We start from the raw sequence: 27,018 nt of genomic DNA on the forward strand, positions 1-27,018 counted from the left end.
AGAGGGACTGTGAAATAAAAAGGAAAAAAGTGACACGAGCTGTCAGTACAAGGAAGCCGTGCAAGAAGCCAGCGACATGCCTGAGCCCACAGAAGGTATCACCTTTAAATTTAATTTCATTACTATTTATTTTGCTGTTCGTTTTCTTATTTTACAGAAATACATACAAAATTGTGGCTGTGGAGTTATGTGCTTGAAGGGTTTCTCACAATGTTTGACTATTGCATAGATTTATTGTATATTACATTATTCTTTGCATTATAACGTTTTTTGTACATTACCTTTGTATTCATTGATCAAATGACAGAATCAGATCTGATCAGTTAATTCTCTCATAAAAAAACTGCCGCATATTGAGGTCTTTTTTTAAGAAACATTCACATTTAATGCTGATACGGTAAAAAGAAAAAACTTTAATTGGTGAACAAACAATATATGATTGTTTTCTATAAATCTTGCATGTTGTCATCTTGTTCTTGTTTCTAGTTGTTTAAGACTCTGTAGTTTAAAATATTTCACTGTCCTGAAGCTTTCTGTGGTGTTGTCTACACGGATGGCTGGAATACACTACAAGACTTTTAAAATCGGAACAGATTTTTTTTTAACTAGACATCATACATTTGCAGACTTTGTGAAAGTTTCAGATATAAACACACTAACTGATAAAATCTGCAGCCTGGCACAGAAGTCCAGACTGAAAATCTGAGTAAAAGTCTTGTAGTGTAATTTAGCTTTAAGTAGTTCACATGGAAACATCTCAAATAAACACTAGAAGCCACTTAAGAGGTTGAAAGGGGTACGAGTGTAAATGAATGAAGGGAAAGTGTGAGGAGCAGATATGCAGATGTGTCAGTGCAGAAAGATTAAACTACACAGATGGTAAAATAAAAAGAACTGCCAGAGAAAGGTTGCATGCAGGGCCACAGGGCAGCTATTTTGGCCCTGTCCCATATTGGTACAAGCCCTCACAGACTCTCTCTCTGGATCTCTGCTTGGGTGACGTTACTCTGTAGAGACACGCATCGAGGGGTTATAGCTGCTGCCGAGGGGACAATCCTGAGCATTTTTGACATTTTTAAAATGATTTTTAAACTCTTTTTGTCATTGACAATATATATTTGACCATAATTACGGCTATTTTACGTGAAACAATTTACACAAAAAAATTGAGTAAATATTAAAGCTGTGAAATATCATTAGTTTAAATTGTGTAAACATTTATATTGGAATTCACCAAATATATTAAGTGTATATTAAACATTTAATTAGTTAATTAAATGCTTATTTGTTCATTAATTAAATAATAATACATGTACATTTTTATTTACATCAATGAGTATTTACATGAATATTTACATAATTTACATCAATGAGATTAAATGAAGAGCAAATGAAAATGTTTGCTTAAATCTCATGTCTCAGATATTTCCCATTAGAATAAGTCACAAATGTCTCCATAAAACAATCCTATTCTCCAAATGTCACAAACTGAGCTCAGATTTGTCAAACGTCAATATAAACTCCAACATTTCTCTGCAAATCTACTCAAATGTAGATGACCTCTACAATCTAAATTCATTTTACACCTCCATTATCTTCCTGTTTGTTACTCATTTTATTTCTCCTACACGATTTAAACAGAATCATCTGAGATTAAGTTGATACTTAAACACAACTAAACACAGCAACATCAAATCTCCTTTGAGACATCCGAGCAATAACATTTTCCTCTCTGTAGAGTAGGTCTCTGACTGGTATGTGAGCATGTCTTGCGGTTATATCTTGGTTTTAGCACGATTCCACGGTCACCAGGGATTGACTAATGTTCATCTCACAGCCGTGATAATGTCTTCTTTAAGTGTGTCAAATGAGACAGATCATTGGCAGATTTCAAATGAAGATTATAAATGAAGGCACCACCTTATTTGTGAGGATTTGAAAGCGCAGACATCAGCATTAGGTCACATTTGTGGAGACAAACTTTGACTGTCATGCCATAACATTCTTGGCCGGGGATCATCTGTCCCTACAGCCAGAGGCTTCCACATTATGACGGACAGTAAATCACGGCAAAGCTGACGATATTTCGATGAACATTTTTAGTGTTGTTCATATTTGTTTGCTCCTCCAGTACTCTAGAAATACCCATAATGAACCTCTGCCCTTTCAATTTTCAGTTCTTCATCCACTACGCGAGTCAATCCATATATCAGATTTTATTGCAGCATTTTATCATACATGGATCGAGTAACAAGTGAAAGAAAAACAAATAGATTCAAACCGGAGAAGACAACTGTTGGGAGCGCCACGGACCGGGTATTTAAAGTGCTGCTTACCAGAGCAAATAGTATGCTCTTATATCAAATATCATCTTTTCCCATGGCAAATCATTTCTCCTTTCTCATTTTAACCTCCACCGCCCCACCTATTCAATGCACGTCTTCTGACAGCAGTAAATCTGATCAGCGTGTCAGTGATATCGCAGTTTGATTTACCCATCAGCACTCATATAAGGCTTTCCTCCCGATGAAGTCGTCCGATATGGTAATACCACAGAGCCCCAGCAGAGAGCCACGCTCTAAAAATACCGTCATATGCTGCGAATCACAAACTTCTCTAGTGTGAAAGAACACACTGAAGTGATGAGCAACTCCAAACACAAAGTTAGTTTATGTGTCTATGTATCTATTTAAAGGTGTACGTTCGCCTGTTTTTCGGTACAGTTTCAATAAACAGGCATATAAACTGAAACTCACTATATAAATCACTATAGCTATTTGCATCCATACCCATGCACAGTAACGTTTCTTTACACTGCAGTTTCCTGTTTTAAATGCGCGAGCCCAAAAGGATTTGTGTCGGCTGTCCATGTGTTTTTCAGTCGTCAGGTTCCATCTGAAAGTCATCCCAACCCCATTGTTGCTGTATTGTTATTATTATAGTTGTGGTGTGGACGCTGCTCTTAAATTGCGAATGATTTTAAAACTTAATAATCATCTTATGCCTTTATAGTTAAGTAAGTTGAGTGTTTTTTTAACAACGCAAGGTTTATGTGATCAGCATCTTTACTGACATCTGTTATCTGCAGAATCATCACACCTCGCAGTGAATGACATTGATATCCTGCAACAGTCACTGTACATGCAGATGGGTGTCACTGTCATTATGAAGTCAAGTGCCTGAAGCTTGAAAAATCTATATAACATAGCCAGTTGGACACCTCTGTAGATTCCTAGATGTGAAATTCTGACAGATTTTTGACAAAGTTAATAATCTCATATCATAATTAAATCCTCATCTGAAACCTAAGTATAGTTTGCATATGGCTAACACACAGATGTCAGCGATGTCCTTATGTGACCCTACAGCTGCCCGAACTTTACATTACAAACAGGTTTACAGGTCAAAGGTCCGATTTGCCCATGAACCTACCATACAGGTTTAGAAGAAACGACAGTGGCTTTTCTCATTTTTAGATGTTAAATCTAGGTCTTGGCGCAAAAGTTCTGTGTCTTTAAAGTGTCTCCTGAATCCATTAAGTTGTATGTAAAGTTATACAGTATACAAGGAATCTGTCATTAGCTTGCTTGAGGATGTGCGTTGTGTGTGCATGTGTGGAATTGTGTTAAGACAGGGAGCTTACTTTCCTAATGTGCTAAATCCAGAATGTAGCACGATGTGTCTACTATCACCTCAAGTGGCCGCTCTCTCTGACACACACATGCACATCATGTCGTCATCTTGTTTCCCCTAGTGATCTGTTAATACTCAATAGGAACATATAAACCATAAACACTGGGAATAAGGTGCTTACTGCTGTCCGGACAGCCAGGAGGTATTTGCTGATATTATTTGTGATGGAGTGAGATGTTATAAATGTTGATTCCAGATCAAAGCAGTCATGGCTTGAACGTAACTGTGTTGGCGGTTCTGACTCTTGAGATAAATGTGTTTTTACGCAATAATTTGTGATTTTCCTTTTTAAATCTTATAATCCAACGCTAGGTTTGAAAGTGATATTGTGCTTGATAAATAGGGAGATGACAGACATACTGTATTACATCATGGGTTAAGGGTTCATGTGTGTGTGTGTATAAATAGACATAATAAAGTTACACCATGCTTCAAAAGGAAACAGAATTTAGGTTTTATGCTTTTTGGTTAAAGGAACAATACGGGGTTTTTATGAGGTTCCCTGCACAGAAAAGCAATATAATATACTATTTCTTCAGAGGTGTATAAAGACCTTTGAAACATAACGAACTGTTATGTTTGTTATACCTTAGAATAAGCTATTTATATCTACACACAGAGCGGGCCTACATACATTGATTTCGCCGCCATGTTTTGCACAGCGGCTCTAAACGGACAAACAACTCTACAACACATGTTTCCTCTCCCTCTCCCCTGTGGTATAGTGGTGAAACGGATCACGGATGATCTGTACGGATTGTGTACAGGATCAGAATGCATGTGACCCGCGGATAAACAACATTTATTCATCATTGAGTAAAAGAGTAAATCTATCTCTCTCCAGTATCTGGACGACTACAATATTATAACGGTTCCAGATAAACAATGACGTCAAAACTGCTCTGTCACATAGCTAATATTAAAATTTTTAGACAATCTTTCTCTCCAACGTCTCTCTGCTGAAAAGTATCTCCATAGATATCTATGAGTAATGAGTTAGATTTATATCTAAATGAGAATCTCCGCTAAAAAAAGCCTTTAACCTGTTTTTGCTGGAAAGTCTTTATAATATTAACGCAGGTCCTAGCTACTGCATTTTATCACTCTTTTTATACTTATACTTGTTGTGCTTTGAGCGTTGTGCTTGTTGTACTCTTCCCTGTGTCAAAATGCAAGGACACGCTGTCGCAACCGACACATCTTTTTGTCCTGTGGTGGCCACCGTCGTGTTTGGACTGAGAGAATCGTTGCAAATCTATAATATAACACTAGTGGCCGCTGTAAATCAAAAACTGCGCCTTTAATAACGTAAAGTATAATGAAGTCAGAACGGGGGAAATGACTCATTAAGTCTTCCAGTGACATTTGTATAAAATCAGTTAACGTGAACCCCGCATCCCATGTCGCGCATTCTTGATTGCTTGAAAATAAACGGCTGCACAAGGCATTAGACTGAGAGGTGCGTCACTTGTTGTATTTTATTAGTCTGGCTGTGCAGCCGTCTGATCTTAAGTTTTTTGTCATGTGATATTGATGTGCTACATCAAGAGATTCTTGGCTTGACATTAGAGATGTTATGAGTTGCCGTGGCCTTTCAGCGGGCGCCATGGCAACAGCATGTCCTGCTGGGATTGAGGTGGGGCAGATGTTTGGTGTGCTGCTCTCTCATACCACATGATCGTATTTACCATCGGCAGGGTGGAAAAATCGTTCTGTCTTTTCATTTGTCGCAAAGTTTCAAAACCTTAAATAAACACTCATCTGTTCACACTCATGTGGTTGAACACCTGACTCTTGGTTCTGTGGAACACAAAAGAAGATATTTTCAGAAACTTCTCAGTGCCTTTGGCTTAATACAATGGCAGTCAATGGGGCTACCAACATTCTTCAAAATATCTTCTTTTGTGTTCTGCAGATGAAAGAAAGAAGGGTTAGTAAATGATGAAAGAGCACCAACACACATACAAAAGCGCACACAGACAGACACACACACACAACACTCCCCACAACACGCACCAACACACATACAAAAGCGCACACAGACAGACACACACACACAACACTCCCCACAACACGCACCAACACACATACAAAAGCGCACACAGACAGACACATACACAAAACACTCCCCACAACACGCACCAACACACATACAAAAGCGCACACAGACAGACACACACACACACATAAAACACTCCCCACAACACGCACCAACACACATACAAAAGCGCACACAGACACACACACACACAACACACCCCACAACACGCACCAACACACATACAAAAGCGCACACAGACACACACACACACAACACACCCCACAACACGCACCAACACACATACAAAAGCGCACACAGACACACACACACACACAACACACCCCACAACACGCACCAACACACATACAAAAGCGCACACAGACACACACACACACACAAAACACTCCCCACAACACGCACCAACACACATACAAAAGCGCACACAGACACACACACACACAACACACCCCACAACACGCACCAACACACATACAAAAGCGCACACAGACACACACACACACACACACAACACTCCCCACAACACGCACCAACACACATACAAAAGCGCACACAGACACACACACACACAACACACCCCACAACACGCACCAACACACATACAAAAGCGCACACAGACACACACACACACACAACACACCCCACAACACGCACCAACACACATACAAAAGCGCACACAGACACACACACACACACAAAACACTCCCCACAACACGCACCAACACACATACAAAAGCGCACACAGACACACACACACACAACACACCCCACAACACGCACCAACACACATACAAAAGCGCACACAGACACACACACACACAACACACCCCACAACACGCACCAACACACATACAAAAGCGCACACAGACACACACACACACACACACAACACACCCCACAACACGCACCAACACACATACAAAAGCGCACACAGACAGACACATACACAAAACACTCCCCACAACACGCACCAACACACATACAAAAGCGCACACAGACAGACACACACACACACATAAAACACTCCCCACAACACGCACCAACACACATACAAAAGCGCACACAGACACACACACACACAACACACCCCACAACACGCACCAACACACATACAAAAGCGCACACAGACACACACACACACAACACACCCCACAACACGCACCAACACACATACAAAAGCGCACACAGACACACACACACACACAACACACCCCACAACACGCACCAACACACATACAAAAGCGCACACAGACACACACACACACACAAAACACTCCCCACAACACGCACCAACACACATACAAAAGCGCACACAGACACACACACACACAACACACCCCACAACACGCACCAACACACATACAAAAGCGCACACAGACACACACACACACACACACAACACACCCCACAACACGCACCAACACACATACAAAAGCGCACACACACATACACACACACAAAACACCCCACACAACACGCACCCACACACATACAAAAGCGCACACAGACAGACACACACACAAAACACTCCCCACAACACGCACCAACACACATACAAACGCGCACACAGACACACACACAAAACACAACACGCACCCACACACATACAAAAGCGCACACAGACAGACACACACACACATAAAACACTCCCCACAACACGCACCAACAAACATACAAAAGCGCACACAGACACACACACAAAACACCCCACAACACGCACCAACACACATACAAAAGCGCACACAGACACACACACACAAAACACTCCCCACAACACGCACCAACACACCTACAAAAGCGCACACAGACACACACACACACACACACAAAACACTCCAGACAACACGCACCGACACACATAAAAAAGCGCACATAGACACACACACACACACAAAACACTCCACACAACACGCACCAACACACATACAAAAGCGCACACAGACACACACACACAAAACACTCCCCACAACACGCACCAACACACATACAAAAGCGCACACAGACACACACACACACACACACACACAAAACACTCCAGACAACACGCACCGACACACATAAAAAAGCGCACATAGACACACACACACACAAAACACTCCACACAACACGCACCAACACACATAGAAACGCGCATACACACACAAAACACTCCAGACAACACGCACCAACACACATACAAACGCGCACACAGACACACACACAAAACACTCCACACAACACGCAACCACACACATACAAACGCGCACACAGACAGACACACAAAACACTCCACACAACACGCACCAACACACAAACAAACGCGCACACAGACAGACAGACACACACACAAAACAATCCACACAACACGCACCAACACACATACAAACGCGAACACATTCAGACACACACACACAAAACACTCCACACAACACGCACCAACACACATAAAAACGTGCACACATTCAGACACACACACACAACACGCACCAACACACATACAAACGCGAACACATTCAGACACACAAACAAAACACTCCACACAACACGCACCAACACACATAAAAATGTGCACACATTCAGACACAGACACACACAACACGCACCAACACACATACAAACACGCACACATTCAGACACACACACAAAACGCAACACGCACCAACACACATACAAACGCGCACACAGACACACACACAGAACTCTCCCCACAACACGCACCAACACACATACAAATGCGCACACATTCAGACACACACACAAAACACAACACACACCAACACACATACAAACGCGCACACATTCAGACACACACACAAAACACAACACCCACCAACACACATACACACATTCAGACACACATACAAAACACAACACGCACCAACACACATACAAACATGCACACAGACACACACACAAAACACTCCCCACAACACGCACCAACACACATACAAACGCGCACACAGACACACACACAAAACACTCCCCACAACACGCACCAACACACATACAAACATGCACACATTCAGACACACACACACAACACGCACCAACACACATACAAACGCGCACACAGACACACACACAAAACACAACACGCACCCACACACATACAAAAGCGCACACAGACAGACACACACACACATAAAACACTCCCCACAACACGCACCAACAAACATACAAAAGCGCACATAGACACACGCACAAAACACCCCACAACACGCACCAACACACATACAAAAGCGCACACAGACACACACACACAAAACACTCCCCACAACACGCACCAACACACCTACAAAAGCGCACACAGACACACACACACACACACACACAAAACACTCCAGACAACACGCACCGCCACACATAAAAAAGCGCACATAGACACACACACACACACAAAACACTCCACACAACACGCACCAACACACATACAAAAGCGCACACAGACACACACACACAAAACACTCCCCACAACACGCACCAACACACATACAAAAGCGCACACAGACACACACACACACACACACAAAACACTCCAGACAACACGCACCGACACACATAAAAAAGTGCACATAGACACACACACACACAAAACACTCCACACAACACGCACCAACACACATAGAAACGCGCATACACACACAAAACACTCCAGACAACACGCACCAACACACATACAAACGCGCACACAGACACACACACAAAACACTCCACACAACACGCAACCACACACATACAAACGCGCACACAGACAGACAGACACACAAAACACTCCACACAACACGCACCCACACACATACAAACGCGCACACAGACAGACAGACACACAAAACACTCCACACAACACGCACCCACACACATACAAAAGCGCACACAGACAGACACACAAAACACTCCACACAACACGCACCAACACACAAACAAACGCGCACACAGACAGACAGACACACACACAAAACAATCCACACAACACGCACCAACACACAAACAAACGCGCACACAGACAGACAGACACACACACAAAACAATCCACACAACACGCACCAACACACATACAAACGCGAACACATTCAGACACACACACACAAAACACTCCACACAACACGCACCAACACACATAAAAACGTGCACACATTTAGACACACACACACAACACGCACCAACACACATACAAACGCGAACACATTCAGACACACAAACAAAACACTCCACACAACACGCACCAACACACATAAAAATGTGCACACATTCAGACACAGACACACACAACACGCACCAACACACATACAAACACGCACACATTCAGACACACACACAAAACGCAACACGCACCAACACACATACAAACGCGCACACAGACACACACACAGAACTCTCCCCACAACACGCACCAACACACATACAAATGCGCACACATTCAGACACACACACAAAACACAACACACACCAACACACATACAAACGCGCACACATTCAGACACACACACAAAACACAACACCCACCAACACACATACACACATTCAGACACACATACAAAACACAACACACACCAACACACATACAAACATGCACACAGACACACACACAAAACACTCCCCACAACACGCACCAACACACATACAAACGCGCACACAGACACACACACAAAACACTCCCCACAACACGCACCAACACACATACAAACATGCACACATTCAGACACACACACAAAACACAACACGCACCTACACACATACAAACGCGCACACAGACACACACACAAAATACTCACCACAACACGCACCCACACACATACAAACGCGCACAGACACACACACAAAACACTCCCCACGACACGCACCCACACACACAAATGCGCACACAGACGAACACGCACAGGTGCCATCACTTAGAACCACACACCCAAGATAAGTAAAGAGAAACACAGGTCAAATATTAAACAGACTATAAAGTCCTATAAGCAGTGTTAATTCAATACAACTTTAAATGTTAGGTCATTTTAAATCAGCACCAAATCTTTAAAAAACGTTTAAAATAGTTTAAAATTTCAGAGGTGATTTTCTGGCAGAGTATTTTGAAGACAGGGTGTTATATTTATAGGAGTGTAGACCTTCCACATGGAAGACTGCCTGAAGATTCCTAAATCAGATCGGCTTACAGCTTTGGAATATATTTATCTGCTGCTAATATAATATGGCATCAGGGCAGATGATGTCAAAACGTCAAACATGAAATATTAAATCCAAAATCTCACATGCTCATTTCCACGAAAAACAATTGTGTACTGGGAAAATGAATGAAATTTGAAGTTCAAATTGATTTCCTTATTTCTTAATGTACTGTTTATAGGTATGTGTTTAGATAAAATGCTCATTTTTATATCACTCTGTGAACGACTAATACTATTTCTCCCACATTTCAAATAAAAATATTGCTCTGGAGAAATAGATGAAAAAGACAGAAAAGATGTTCTGGATTTTTCGGACCTCAAAGGCGGCAAAGAAAACAAGTTCAGTGTACTAACCTTTAAGTACAACAGTAATATTTTAAATATATTAAGCAAAAGTTGAAAAACTTTTTTATGTGTCTTGTCATGCTGTCGGTCTTTTACGTTGCTGTTGGATGACTTTGTCACTCATTCGACAGACACTGAACAAAAACATAAAATAATGCTGATTAAATGAACATTTAGAAAGCTCTCTTATTTTATTCTAGGGATGTATGTTCAAAATATGACGATATAACAATTCATATTAAAACCATCATTGGATGTTTTTGAAACTGAATGAGTTGGGACGTCATTTGAATGATGTCTTGCCTTCATTATAAATAGTTTTGTTTCATAAGTTCATTTAAAATGTAGATGATTTTCTGGTGAAACTTTCTTCTCTATATTCACAGAGCTGCCTCCAGCGGAGGGTAAGTGACCGTCCACCTGCATCACCTCAAATGCATCAGATATTTCAATATTCAAACACGTCCAGTAATGTCAACTGTGTCTGCTGGTTTCATTAGTCTGTTATATTTGTTTTTATCTGCAGAAGGAACAGGAGAAAATGGTAAACATTTTAAATGGAATATAAAAAACTCTATTGTAACATTCTTACAATTCTATAATACTTCGATTTGAACTAACTAACAATTCAACCATGCATCACTTAGAACTCAGATGTTCTAAGCAGAAGTGCATGATGGGAAATAATATTATTTCTCTGTGTTATAATATGGGACAAGTACATTACACATGTAATGGTGTAACGTATCAGTATCATTTGCTTGCAATAATATAACAATATGATATTAATATGAGAAGAGGAAAGATGTTTCGTTGAATCTTTCCTTGTGCATGAAGCTCCTTTACCTTTAATAAAATGTGTTTGATTGAGTACTTGGATGATGATTATATTTAAAGTGAGGTTTGCACTTTATCTGTCAATGGGTTTTGCAGGACTTGAGAGTGTTCTTTCTCTATTTCTCAGTTGATTTGATGTTTTCGTTTTCATAGCGGAATGTGAAAGACATTCCAGGTTTCACGATATCACTACTCATGTTGTTCCATCATCATTTTTCACAACAACGCAATGTGGTATTGTGGTGTAGATGTATTGAATGCTTGAATTACAATCTTCGCCATGGCATAGAAGAACCATTTTTGGAAGAATGGACTATTATGTTACTTTGTAGTGGAAAAGGGTTTATCAGATTATGAAAAATAAGAAAGTTTGTATAAGAACCCTTATAGGAACCTTCGTTCTTATAAGAATGTTTTTATGTGAATGTTAAATGGTTCTTAGGGGAACCAAAATGGTTTTATCTTTGGCACCTGGCACTGTGAAGAACCTTTTGTAGCATCTTTTGTGACTGCGTTTGTTTTCCAATATTTTAAAATGATTGTTGAAATAATTGATCCGTTCAATTATTTTAAAGAGAGAATATTCAGATTCTTTTTCAGAATATGCGATAAAACAATTCATGTTTTCCTGCACATGTTTGTTTAACGTTTAAATATATTTTGGTCTGCAGTGCCGCAGGAGTTAACAGGACTGTTTGTTGAAAAGCCAGAAAGTGTTACAGCCACCGCAGGTAAAACCACACACATGGATACACACACGGGCACGCACACGGACACGGACACACACGCACACATAGGTTTGACTATGTAGTGAGGACAATAGACTTGCATTGTTTCTATACCACGTTTCCATCCTCTATCTCAAGCATGATCATTTATAAAATTATACGTTTTACAACTTTTTCCAAAACAAATTGTATCAGTGCCTCATCAGTCAGGAGTTGTGATCAAATGTTCTGTGTTATTTGTTGTGTTCATAGGTAAAGATGTAGCGTTTGTGGTTAAGGTGGATTCCACTAATCTAACCCGGAAACCCACCATGAAGTGGTTGAAGGGGAAGTGGATGGATCTCGGGAGTAAAGCAGGAAAACATTTTCAGTTTAAAGAGACATATGACAGAAACACTAAGGTTAGAGGCTCTGAACCTGTGCCAGGGAAACAAAACGTTATTGAACAACTATAATATTATATAAATGTTATAAAATGCATTTATAATATAATTAATTTATAATGTTCATCAATGTTGTTTAGGTTCTAGCGTTTAATCATTGCAAGTAAAAGCTGGTATATCATTCTAAATATAACAATTGTCTAAAAAAATGCTTCAAAAAAATCAGCATTTTATATTTTTATTAATATTTAATTTTCTACAGAAAAAATAACAGTGTAAATATTATTTGTAATATAAGTGCTCAAATTAACTTTTATTTTGTTAAATGTTGTCTTTAATTAGATTTTGTGGTTTGATGATGCTATGAAACAGTCCAAGACCGACAGTGTGATCACGTTTTATTGTTGTTGTAATAATGATAATATCATAACTATTATTATTATTGAAAACAAAATGAATCCCTAATAATTATTGAGTTTATATTATTTAAATCATTTTTTATTCACGTACACCTTCTCTCTAAGATCTACACCTATGAGATGAAGATTGTCAAATTGGTCGAAGGAGATGCAGGTGGATACAGGTGTGAAGTATCTGCTAAAGATAAATGTGACAGCGTTACCTTTGAGATCACCATGGAGGGTTAGTCTCTCTCTCTCTCTCTCTCTCTCTCTCTCTCTTCGGAATCTGTGAATATTTATTTGTTCTTTCTTTCTTGTAGCTGCTGAACAAGAGCAGACAACAGATATTCTGTCTGCATTCAAAAGATCGTAAGTGTGTGTAAAACAACAGATTACTTGATCATTTTTGATTGAGTAAATGTTTGTTATCACCTTTTGATGTAATGGCTTGGAGAAATTAGTTTTGTAGAGAAATAGTCATTTCCGTTCATGTTGTTGTATTCTCTGTTCAGTGATGCTGGAGAAGATGATGGAGATTTGGACTTCAGCGCTCTTCTCAAAGCCGCCAAAAAGTAAAACCTCACCTACAGATAATATATATATATATATTGTTTTTGGTATGGTTTTACACTTCTTTATTACTTTCTATTTTAGAAAAAAGAGGCCTGATCCGGAGCTGGAGGTGGATGTTTGGGAGCTTCTGAAGAGCGCTCACCCCAGCGAGTACGAGAAGATTGCGTTTAAATACGGCATCACTGACCTGCGTGGAATGCTGAAAAGACTGAAGAAGATGAAGGTCGTGGAGCCCAAGGTCAGCGATGGTACGAAAACACAAGAGACGTGAAAACATAATATAGCAGAGTGTCGTTTCTTCTTTCTGTGATTGTATGGATGTTTCTGCAGAATTCCTGAGACGGTTGGAGTCCGCGTACAGTGTTAATAAGGGAAAAAAGATAGTCCTGTCTGTGGAGGTGACCGATCCTAGCGCAGAGGTCAAATGGCTGAAGAACGGCCAGGAGATCAAACCTTCCACTAAGTGAGAAACACGCACCACTAAACAACCAACCCATTCATTTGTTATGGGTTATATTGACTGATGTAATGGTCTTGTGTTTGTCAGATACATCATGGAGGCCAACGGCAACATTCGGACTCTCACGATTAACAAATGCAGTCTGGCGGATGACGCAGCGTATGAATGCGTGGTGGGAAATGATAAATGTTTCACTGAGGTCTTTGTTAAAGGTGCGTCTCAATCGAGTGTTTTATTATGAAATTCATCTGGTTCTGGGTTAGGAGAACCACGCTTCTCATCTGAAAGTTGATATCTGTGACAGAATTAGGCTGAGCAGAATATTCTAGCAAGAGATCGGGTGCTATTTGTGTCCTTCATGTGCATAAAAAATTATTATATCTGGACATTGATAAAATGGTTTCATTTAGCCTTAGAATTATAGACATTTGGTGACAGAAATTATATTGTAGAATGTTTAAAAAATGAGAAGAAATCAACAGAATGATTTGCTGATATTGTCTCACAGAACCTCCAATCACCATCACCAAACTGTTGGATGATTATCATGTTGTGGTTGGAGAGAGAGTGGAGTTTGAGATAGAAGTTTCTGAGGAGGGGGCGCATGTCATCTGGTAAACACGCACGCACGCACACACACACACACGCACAAACTGTATAATCTAACCCCCTAACATCACCCCACCCTTAAACCTACACTGTAAATAAATCTGTAAAAAACGGTAAAAAATTACTACAGTAGCTACAGTATGTTTTTTATGAACTCTTGCAAAGGTCACCAACAGGGGGAGCAACAGTCCTTCAGGCCCATTTATACAAACTATCATGGCATTTACAATATATACAATATAGCTTGCACTTTGCCAGATTTACCATAAAACAAAGAGAATATAAAGAAATGTTCTAAATGTAAAGTCACTTTGTTAATGCATGTGTGAACTTATTTGTTATTTGATGGTTTAAACTCCTCCCCCTGTTTTTGAGTGTGGATAACTGGGTTGGTCTGCACTCACCCGCTCTCGCTGATAATTCACTTCGTGTTCACCCGCAATGATTTATGTCCCGACCCAACCTTTCACTCAAATTATACTTCTCTATGTGCCCCCTCTGTCGGGGGGCTGACGCGTGCAAATTCAACTTATAACGGAGAACTGATCCAGGTGTACATGCGGTCAGTTAGAAGGATGTCAGGAGTAAGCTCTCATCCCATTCAAAGTAGGCACAGAACCCGACCTTCTATGCGAAAATGTAATCAATCGGCGAAAGAATTCATACTGCTATAGGGTCCCGCATGCAGACCTCTAGTAGAGCGGCCATTAAGCAAACCACCCCAATACCGACCCTTTCAGGTGGCATCAGTCATATTTATACTGTAAATATTAGTGATCAAGGCTTTAAAAACAAATAAATGGCTTTAGCCTTGTAGCATCTTTGCACACCAAAAACAGGTATATTATGATATGTGAAAGTATTACTTTCCAACTTCAAAAACGTAATTATTTAAACTTATTTTGTTATTTATTTAATATTTTTATTTATTTGTTCTACTTATTTTGAACTGTTCAAAAAAACACATTAAACTTTATAAAAGCTCAGATTTAACTGTTTGACTTTGCATGCATCATACTATTACATATTACTTTTAAACCACATTCTTGTATTAAAGACAATAAAGCATATTTATTTAATTTACATTCACATTTAATCATTTAGCAGACGCTTTTATCCAAAGCATCTTACAAATGAGGTAAACAATAGAAGCAATTGGAACAGCATAAGGACAACAAAATGCACAACTGCTGTAATGATCACGGGGGTGAGACACGGACAGAGGACCCAGGTGCAGACAGCGGGTAAGGGGTTAACAGATTTGTAATAATAAATGATAAAACAAACACCCACAAGGGGGTAACATAACAAAATAGGGAAATATAATAACAAGTCAGGACTTAGACTAACTACACTGAAACAAAACTTAAATTAACTTTTGACATAAACTACACTTGACTGAACTGACAAACACGTGAACTCATCACACAACCACGATGAACCAGCCCAAGACAGAAGACACAAGGGAGTTAAATAAGGGACCAAATCAAGAGGGGAACAGGTGTAGGGCATGAATCAATAATGAGGAAACGAGAGGATGGGAACAGAGCCGAGACCGGAGAGAGTGTATGGAAGGCCATAAGGGCCATAACTGCCTCTCTCCACACAAGACATGAGACTCTGTCATGATCCTGCCACTAAACCAAGAGAAACATGACATGATGCGGCAGAAGTGCGCTGTACACCACAGTATACAAAGCTAAGGATATTTTTGTGATAGAAAGAGAAGAAAGAGTCAGTCGATTATTTAAGATACAGAATCTGCTAGAAGCAATGACCTTGAAAACGTCATCTTCAGATAGGAGATAGAAAGAGGGGAGTAAGCATGTGTCTGGGGTTTGGTTGTGTTGAAGAGGCGGCGGTGCAGAGAACTGACTGCTGATGGTGGTAGTTTTCTTTACGAAGAAAGACGCGAAATCATCAGCTATTAAATCCGATGAAGGTGGGGGGGCAGGCGGACAAAGAAGAGCAGGGAAGGTTTTAAATAGAGTACGAGAGTCAGGAAAGTTGTTGATTTAAGAGTGGTACTGAATTTACAACATTTTATAAATATGAAATTTGATTATTAGGTGATAAAAATGCCACATATTTGCTTTGACATTTTACCTCTATAGGATTGAACGCTTCATTGTTTCCTCGCCTCTTGTAAGTCAAAGCGTCAGCCAAATGTAAAAGTATGTCAATATTTTTTAAGTTCTTGTCATTCAGTAATATAAAAGCATCAAAATGGCCAGTTAAATGTCTAATAGTCGGATGTATCTGTCTGTCAGAGCCATATAGTGCTCTTTCTTTGTTTTTTAACCCTTTCTTAGCGCATATAGTTATTAATGAATGGATCTTTAGCTTAATCTTAACATTGTCTGTGATTTCTTCATGTAGGATGTTTGAAGATGTGGAGCTGTCACGTGAAGATAAAAGTGGGAAGTATCGCTTTAAGAAAGATGGCAAACGTCATTGGTTTATAATCCAAGAGGCTCAACTCGAGGACAACGGGATGTTTTTCGTCTACACTAATGGAGGCCATTCAAAAGGAGAACTCATCGTTGAAGGTAACACCTTGATCTATCACCACACAGCAGTCAGACAATCCTCAGAACTCGGTTTCTCTTTAAAAACCTTTTTACAATGATCTTTATTTCATTTCAATACACAGAGAAGGAACTGGAGGTCTTGCAAAGTATCGCAGATCTTACAGTCAAATCTGCGGAGCAGGCGATATTTAAGTGCGAGGTGTCGGATGAAAAGGTCACTGGAAAATGGTTTAAAGACGGCGTGGAGGTTCAAGCGAGCGATCGCATCAAGATTTCTCATGTTGGCAGGTTAGCGTCCTGATAAATTTGTTATGAATGATCCTATATGTCGTTTTGCATGTTTGAAACACATTCACTGATTCATTCCAGGATTCATCGTTTGACTATTGATAATGTAAAGCCAGAAGATGCCGGCGACTACACGTTTGTCCCAGAAGGATACGCACTTTCAATATCTGCTAAACTCAACTTCCTGGGTGAGATGAAACCCGAAAATCAGTTCACTGCTCATACTTTATGATCAAGATCCATCCTTTCCGGCACGTTCATAATCGCACTGTATTTTTCACACAGAAATCAAGATCGACTACGTTCCCAGACAAGGTGCGTTTTGTTTCTGTGATGAATGTCTCTCTTTAAGAGAAGCACAGATGTGACGCTTTGCTCTTTAACACTACCTGGTTTCATCTTCTAAAGATCCTCCGAAGATTCATCTGGATGTAGCCGGTAACATGGTTTCCCAGAACACCATCATCGTTGTTGCCGGAAACAAGCTGCGTCTGGATGTGGAAATCACCGGAGAGCCAGCACCCACCATCTGCTGGATGAAGGGAGACAAGGTACTCGTAAAATGTAACGTAAAACACACTACCTTACATATAATGTAAACGCCCGACTTAAGCAGGTGACCTCAGTATTTATATTCAGTATAAAAATGAATTAGAGTTCAACTAAAATGAAGTCCGGACCCTTGAGGAAAGCGTCTGTAAGCTCTTGTCCTTGCGTTGCAGCCGGTGACAGAATCAGAGGGACGTGTGCGCGTGGAGAGCCGTAAAGATCTGAGCTGTTTCGTTATTGAGGGCGCTGAACGAGAAGATGAGGGAAACTACACCATCACCGTCACCAACCCAGCTGGAGAAGACAAAGCAAATCTCTTCATCAAAATCGTAGGTGTGTGCATCGCTTTCTCCACGCGTTTGAGCGAAAACATACAAATGTGTCATTTTGTTTGTGGAAGGAATTATTTGGGCGATTTATCAAACTTGCACTATGCACATCTGTGATGGTGTTCTTGTTGTGTTGCAGATGTTCCTGACCCGCCAGAGAATGTGAAGTGTACTGAAGTTGGTGAAGACTGTGCCACAATCATATGGGAGCCTCCCAAGTTTGATGGAGGAGCACCTTTAAAGGGTAACACACACCTGTTAGAGGTAACATAACACATACCTGATATCTCCAACACACACACCTGTCAAAAATACCTGTTGCAGGTAATCTCTTTTAGTTAGTAACACTTTGCAAGAAGCCCCTGAGGCGAAAAACCAATGGAAAACATCTGCTGATTCTGTTTCTCAGGTTATCTGATGGAGAGAAAGAAGAAGGGTTCGTCGAGATGGACGAAGCTGAATTTTGACGTCTATGAGAGCACGACATACGAAGCCAAGCGCATGATTGAGGGCGTCCTGTACGAGATGAGAGTTTTCGCAGTCAACGGAATCGGGATTTCAGCTCCCAGTCTCAATTCCAAATCTTTCATGCCCATTGGTGAGGATGCTTTCTTTTCGTCATGTTTTCTGCCTTTTTCTCTTGATATTCTCATTCTGTCTTATTCTCTAGCGCCCACCAGCGAGCCCACCAAGCTTACGGTGGATGATGTCACAGGCACTACGTGCTCGCTGAAGTGGTTGGCACCTGAGAAGATCGGAGCTGGAGGTCTGGATGGATACATGGTAGAATTCTGCAAAGAGGGAGGTGGGTGTTTAAATCTTAAACCATTTCATCATCATCATACAGGAAAACATGGTAAAACTCTTCCTATTTCCACACAGTTTGCAATCAATGAATTTAATACTGTACATGGTTAGGTACAGTCATATGTAATGTATAGTCAAAGTATTTGGGCGGCGCAGATACTAGCAGTGGTAAAGTAGAAGTATTTTATTTTCCATAAAGAATATATAAAAATGTAATATTTTATTATTTTTATTTCTACAACAAATATTGTGCAACAAATTCAATATTTAAAAATGTATATTGAAACACATATATCATTATTGTATTATTACATCTGAAATACATTTCAATAAAGTTTTGAATTATATATATTTTTTTATATAGATTATTTTATAAAGCAGAATCATGCTCAGAAATATATTAAAAGTAAAAAAAGAAAATAAAAAAGAAAATAAAGAATATTTTGTTATGTTAAACATAAAAACATGAAAAATGCATTACACTCTGATATTTAATCACTTTCGTTTATATAAACTAGAATAACAATGAAAATACAAAGGAAAATTCACCTTTACATATTTTTATTAAAACATTTCAATGATACTAAAGTGATTAACCAGACGCTGTAACTCATCTGATGCTGATTTCATCCATCAGAAACGGAGTGGCATCCTGCTAACACAGATGTGATTGACCGTCAGAATTTCGTGGTGAGAAATCTGCCCACCGGAGAGATGATGAACTTCCGTGTGGTGGCCGTAAACATCGCGGGTCGCAGTCCCCCCGCCCTGCTTGGTCAGCCTGTCACCATCAGAGAGATTATGGGTAAAATACATTTAGCAATGAATTAAAAAAGTGTATCTTTAGTAGATATGTTACTTCAAAGAAATGTTCTCTATTTCAGAACATCCCAAGATTCGTCTGCCTCGTGAGCTTAGAACCAAATACATCAGAAGAGTTGGAGAGAAGATCAACTTGGTCATCCCATTCCAGGTGGGCGTGGTTTTAAATATATGTATCAAGCTTGCGCAATTGGAGAATGGAATTTTTTACATAAAAGTCCCAGTGAACCAGAAGTTATGATCGTGTATACTTCCCTATCGGGCACATTTCAGAGTGAAACGTAATGTCAAATAAAAAACAATTTTGGGCAAATGTTTTTTGCAATATTTAAAAAGAAAATTGGAATTGTTATTTTTAATTTCACAGGGACTTTAAAGCAGAACCGTTTGTTTCTATATCACCATCTATAGTTGAAACATTAAACTGTAACTTACTTCAAGCACTAACCTTTACATATTTAGAACGTAATTAAATTTGCACTCATTTAAACTTTTTTTTAGATATTTAGATTGCAGCTTTGAAAAATGATGTACAATCTTAAAAATACAAAGGTTCTTTGAAGAACCCTCTCTTTTTTACATTTTTGGCCACAAAGAACCTTTTGTGAAACAGAAAGGTTCTTCACATGTTAAAGGTTCTTTATAAAGCACCTTTTGTTTTAAAGAGTGTATAATACAAAATAAAGGATTTGTGTGCGTGTACAGGGAAAACCCAAACCCAACGCTCAGTGGTTAAAGGACGGACAGCCCGTGGACGAAAAGAAAGTGGGAGTCAGGAACTCAAACGTGGACTCCATCCTTTTCATCCGCTCTGCTGAAAGAGATCACTCTGGAAAATACACGCTCATCTTGAAAATCGAGAACATGGAGGACACAGCCAATATTGACATCCGCATCGTTGGTAAGACAAAACACAAGATCTTCAAGTATTAGTTCACCCAGATATGAAACGCAGATGTGAGCGACTATTTTAATATAAACAACCAAATAAAATAAATTAATTATCTGTCCTCAGATAAACCCGGACCTCCAACCCAAGTCCACGTGACCGACATCTGGGGATTCAACGCCGCTCTGGAATGGAAACCTCCCAAAGATGACGGCAACACAGAAATCACCGGATACACAATTCAGAAGGCTGACAAAAAAACCAAGGTGAGCGATGATTCATTACAAGGATTTTGGACTGAATTATTCCGTCATTGAAATGTCTGTAATCCTACTCCCGCAGGATTGGTTTACCGTGTATGAACACAATCGCCGTACCAACTGCACGGTCTCGGATCTGGTCATTGGAAACGAGTACATGTTCCGCGTCTACAGCCAGAACCTCTGCGGCCTCAGTGAAGATCCCTGTATGAGCAAGAACACAGCCATCATTCCTAAAACCGGTCAGTCTCATCAACTGCATTGATGGATTATTTTGGCCACAGATTCGGATTGGTCAACTCTGTGGTCCAATACATAGTATACAGAAAAATCTATTGTGGGACTCAAATTTTAACCTGTTGATATCTTCTGTATCTTCTATACCTAATGAATGCATCTTCAATATGGTTATAATCCAGATATTGTTTTATAAGTAATAAAGCACTTCTGAGTGTTGTGTCTAACTACAGCCTTAAGCAGTAAGTATATAATAGCCTCTCGTACCTTATCGCTTAATTATTTGATGCAGAGTTGTTAAGAAGGTTATGAAAAATCAGCCAAAGCCAACGACATCTGAATAGAAGCAATTACAAGAAAAACTTACTATTGTTGACCAGATTTTATACAGCATACTATATTAAAGTGCCAGGGTTACGTTTGGCATACGTAATTCTTTTTACATTCATCACCCATTCGCCGTCAGGTTTGGAGCATAAACGTCCTCCATACAAAGAGAAGGATATGACTTCTGCTCCGAAATTCACCGCCCCGCTGGTGGACAGATCCGTCACGACTGGATACAGTACAGCCATCAGCTGCTCAGTCAGAGGCTTCCCCAAGGTAAAAAAAACACGATCCTCTCAAAACACGAACAGTATGCAGGAAAAGGGTTTCATTTGTGGATTCAATTGATGTCTCTAGTTGTTTTTGTTCTATTAAAGATTGTTGGAAAAATGTTAGCAACTGACATTTCTGGGACATCATTAACTACCCTAGTAAAAAATACAATGGTAGTCAAAGGTGGCCTGGAATTGACTGCTTTCCTAAATTCTTCAAAATATCTTCTTTTGTTTTCAACAGAACCCACAAAAAATGTTACAATCATTTGTCCTACTTTGGAAGTGAATGGTGCCTCAGAACTGTCAGTTGCTAACATAATATGCCCAAATATGATATGGTTTTTAGTTGTAGAGGAGGGACAAACACCTAGGATTTAGAGTAGTGCCCATCTCAAACCCAGAAATAACATCTGGATTTAGTAATATTAGAAGTACACAACATAAAAAAGTATTGTTTACAATAAGAATAACCTATTTAATCAAATACTTAGTGTTAATATTTAAGATTCTTTAATAAACGTGCCTTTTGGTATATTTTTAGTTGAGTTGTCATGGAATGACTTTAGCAAATGTTTCTTATCACAGACCGTGAGATTAAACAGGTTAACATCAATTCATTTCAGAAATTTTATAAAGATGCAGTCTTTACAATTGAATACTTTCTTTTTGCATTCATCAGCTACTGAAAGTCAAATAAGTTAATAAACAATTAACTTCACATCTGTTCAAAACAATTGCATTTTAAAGAAGTCACCTGTCCGTCTGTACAGCCAAAGATTATCTGGATGAAGAACAAGATGATAATAGGTGATGATCCAAAGTTCCTGATGCAGAATTACCAGGGAGTCTTGACTCTGAACATCCGTAAACCCAGCACCTTTGACGGCGGAAAATACTCCTGCAAGGCTGTAAATGCACTCGGAGAAGATGTGGTGGAATGTAAACTGGAAATCAGAGGTAACGTGTTCATAAGCGCAGTACTTCCTTTATACACTAGAGGGCGCGTGAACTAAAAGTAGTCATGGTTCATCTTTAAAGAAAGTGCTGCATCGTGTTTTCTAGCAGGCCTGTGTCACAATCCAGCAGAGTGATGAGGATACTCTGTGTTATATTAAAACGCGTTATCAGCACTTTACTTCATAAACGCAGACCTTGAATAAGAAGGAATGCATTGCAAAGAATCATATTTAGGCAAATGGGTTTTCAAGTTAGTAAATGAATTATATGTCATTCTGACTGCAAGCTGTAGCCTACAAACAGGAAACAAGAAGAAAGATGTATTTCCTTGCATGGCTTTAAATATGAGAAAGTAAATTTGCTGCTCTCTGACGTAATGAGGTTATGAATCTCGTTTTTTATCCATGAGAAAATCATTTGGATCACTGAAAATTATCACACTGCTTGTACTATAATGAAGGACTAAAAAGTAAAATTTTTTTGCATGTTTAGGTTAAGCTTTCATAAAAATGCTGATTTATCTGTCAGACAGCTAAATGGAAGCAAATGACTATTTATTGTTATTGATACAAGAACGTTGTATAATATACGTGAATTTACCTACTCTGACTAATACAAGTAATCATATGAGGAGGCACTTTAACAAATCAAAGATAGATTACGTATTCCAGATCTGTTGCAGGACTCCTGGATGGTTTGGTTACTGTATTGAAAAAAGCCAGAGAAAATCAGATCTATTTTTACACATTCTTTCTTTTTCTCTCTCTGTTGAACTCAGCTGCCCCCACAGAGAAGAAAGAATAGTACGGATGGAAACCGCTTCACCAATGGCGATGAGATGGAAGGGAAATGACATCATTTGAATTAAAAGTAATCGTTTGTATTTGCCAGACTCCCCATGAAATAGCATCTCTTAATTCTAACGCTGGGTCATGTGTGCCTAACTCTGATTATGGTTTTGTAGCTTTTGAAGGATTTGAATAAACGCTTGGTTGACTGCATTCAGCCCCGGTGAGATGTATTTTTAACAGAACTATAGCAACCAGTGATGTTGTGCAACGGACAAAACACTGGAACAAAAACACCGGACTGTTAAATAAAGATTTAGTTGCCAAAAATATTGTCCAAAATGTTTTTTTTATTAGATTAAGAGGTCTCGCTGTTCTAAAGGTGTCAACCCTTTCACCACATCACTCATGGCCATCAGCTACATTACATTTTGTACTGCCTAAAATACAAGTTTGCTGTAAAGTAGAATCATTTGGATCCTCCATTTGTGTACAGATTCTGTAATAATTACAGAATTTGTATGTATGTGTTGCCTTATCAAAAACCAAAGAGAAACACACCTCAACAATGTCTTTTCAGTTTGACCTGGCCAATTTACTGTATTCATTTGCATAAATCATTGCATGCAGTTGTATTTCGCCACTGCTGAGGCGATGCTATAAGACTCGTCACCATAGTTTCTAAAGGTTTCCATGGCAACTGAGCGACTATATATCTGCCGAGATGGAGGGGAGAACAGCAGAGGAGAGGGGAGAGCAGAAAGGTGAGCTTTGCAAAGCAGAGGGGAGGGGAACGGCAATGAGCGGAGCACGGAGGAGAGTCGGACCGCAAGGAAAAGGAGAAAAACATTGGCATGTCTTCAGAGACAATAAATACATGCATGTTGGAGAGAGAGGGGGAAAGAGAGAGGGGGCTATTTTCAGACTGTGGTTGTCATGGAAACAGAGGCCTCTACTGATGCAGACGTCCAATGTTCACAGATGTTCACCACTTGAATCTGATTAAGAACAACTGGCAATAGCCCGGATAACCATCCAATATAAACAATTACAATCTGGTGTAAACATTACAGCATCGGCACATCTCCAAAGTGTGTAAAGAAACTGCTTTACAAGAAAGAACCGGTACGCAAAACAACTGGTGGGTGTGCATTAGTAAATGCAAAAGGTCACCATTAAACATTCAATATGTGCGGATACGAACCTTTAGAAAGCAGGGTTCACCAGTTTACTGGCTCATGGGTTATAAAGGGTCCTCCAGAAAACACACCTCCACGATCCACTAAAATCTTTCAAATAAGCAGTTTTCAGCATCATATCGCTGTGATTAATAATGTGGATGGCTTAAAATCATCTAAGCTATTGAAATACATTATTCACAAACCTAAAAATGAACACTCTCTGTAAGTCACGTCTTTAAAAAACATATACGCTCTAAACGATGATGTGATAATACTCAATCACTGTTTTTAATCACCCCCCACTGCCGGTTTGAAGGACGGAGGGTTTCCCACATCTCACAGTTGCTATGGTAACGCTGCAACGTGAACAGGCGGTGTGCGCAGTCTGCGTGTGGAGGATGCTGTAGGTGAGGCTAAAGCAGAACTGGGACTAACCCCTACAAGTAAACCGGATGAAACGGGTGTAATGACTCGCTCTCGTTCACACGGTCGTACTGTAGTCAGTTTACTGGGGTGAACAATGAGCAATGAGCTTTTCACTGGACAGATGGACAATACATTTTCCAGACAATGAAAGGAAAATTCTGCTCTGTACAGCAGGAAAAGTGGTTCTTGGCTCGTAATCATAGGGGAACTACTTTTAGTGCTGTATAGAACCATATATTGGTTCTTCAGTGTTTTTATTGGGATGATTGAGGTGATACCACTGAAGAACCATACAGATGCAGTGCTATAGCACCTCAGTCATCCCAAATAACCTATGAAGAACAACTGAAGCAACCAGATACGGTTCTATATAGCACTTAAAGTGGTTCCCCTACCATTACAAGCCAATTTACCTACCGTTTTTTTTTTAAGAGTGTAAAGTGGATTGTCTTAGTAAGCGATTGACATAACGTTTGCATCTTGTTGAGTAAACTGTGATTTTTTTACATTTATGGGCCAACCCTATTCACTTCCTTTTTATGTGAAATAAACAAAGTGGTAAGCAACATACGTCTTGTCAATTGAACACAGAACCTGTCCTCAGAACTTTGGCTAATATTCTCACAAGGATTTCAAAGAAAACCTTGCAATTACAAAAAAACATTTAATTAGCATTATTAGAGATGCACTGATATGTCGGCAAATAATCGGTATCGGTCGATAAAAGCGTTTTGTCACACTAAGGTCTATGGCCGAGAGATAAATACTATAACAACCAAATGATCAGTATTGAAATCTGTTTAACAAGACAAAATTCTTTCAACCTATGAGATTTTCATACTGTTGAACAAGCAGTTCATGATGAAAAAATTCCTAGGAACTTTTGTTTACTTTTCGCTGCTGAGTAATGCCCCGTTGAGACCGCCAGCGACAGTGACCTTTGGCGACAGGAAGTTAGCGTGTCTAGCGACGCCACAAAGTTGAGCATTGCTCAACTTTATGCAAATGATGAGCAACTTCCGGGAGCGACTACCATAGAAGTAAAGCAGTGGAGCTCACGTCATCCGTCTGTTAGTGCAGAGTTTGTTTATAAATGTTACGAGGGCAACCAAGA

The 27,018-nt window shown here is 39.7% G+C and overlaps 1 protein-coding gene across 1 annotated transcript; it reads left to right on the top strand.

The window, feature by feature from the left end:
• Positions 1-76: 76 nt before the first annotated feature.
• mybpc2b (myosin binding protein Cb) lies at positions 77-24,622 on the top strand (the record flags this gene model as incomplete). Its single annotated transcript, XM_079487954.1, has 27 exons — positions 77-95; positions 12,756-12,815; positions 13,065-13,213; positions 13,720-13,837; positions 13,917-13,965; positions 14,109-14,168; positions 14,251-14,417; positions 14,500-14,632; positions 14,717-14,841; positions 15,138-15,243; positions 17,618-17,787; positions 17,892-18,057; positions 18,139-18,245; positions 18,343-18,372; positions 18,466-18,608; positions 18,780-18,939; positions 19,075-19,179; positions 19,345-19,533; positions 19,606-19,740; positions 20,380-20,547; positions 20,627-20,715; positions 21,270-21,465; positions 21,580-21,719; positions 21,796-21,955; positions 22,417-22,553; positions 23,323-23,509; positions 24,288-24,622. The coding sequence occupies 27 exons, from the start codon at positions 77-79 to the stop codon at positions 24,311-24,313; spliced, it is 3,294 nt and encodes a 1,097-aa protein (XP_079344080.1). The 3' UTR covers positions 24,314-24,622.
• Positions 24,623-27,018: the final 2,396 nt, after the last annotated feature.

This window comes from Barbatula barbatula (assembly GCF_947034865.1).
Source record: "Barbatula barbatula genome assembly, chromosome: 23".
In the NCBI taxonomy this organism is placed as follows: Eukaryota; Metazoa; Chordata; class Actinopteri; order Cypriniformes; family Nemacheilidae; genus Barbatula; species Barbatula barbatula.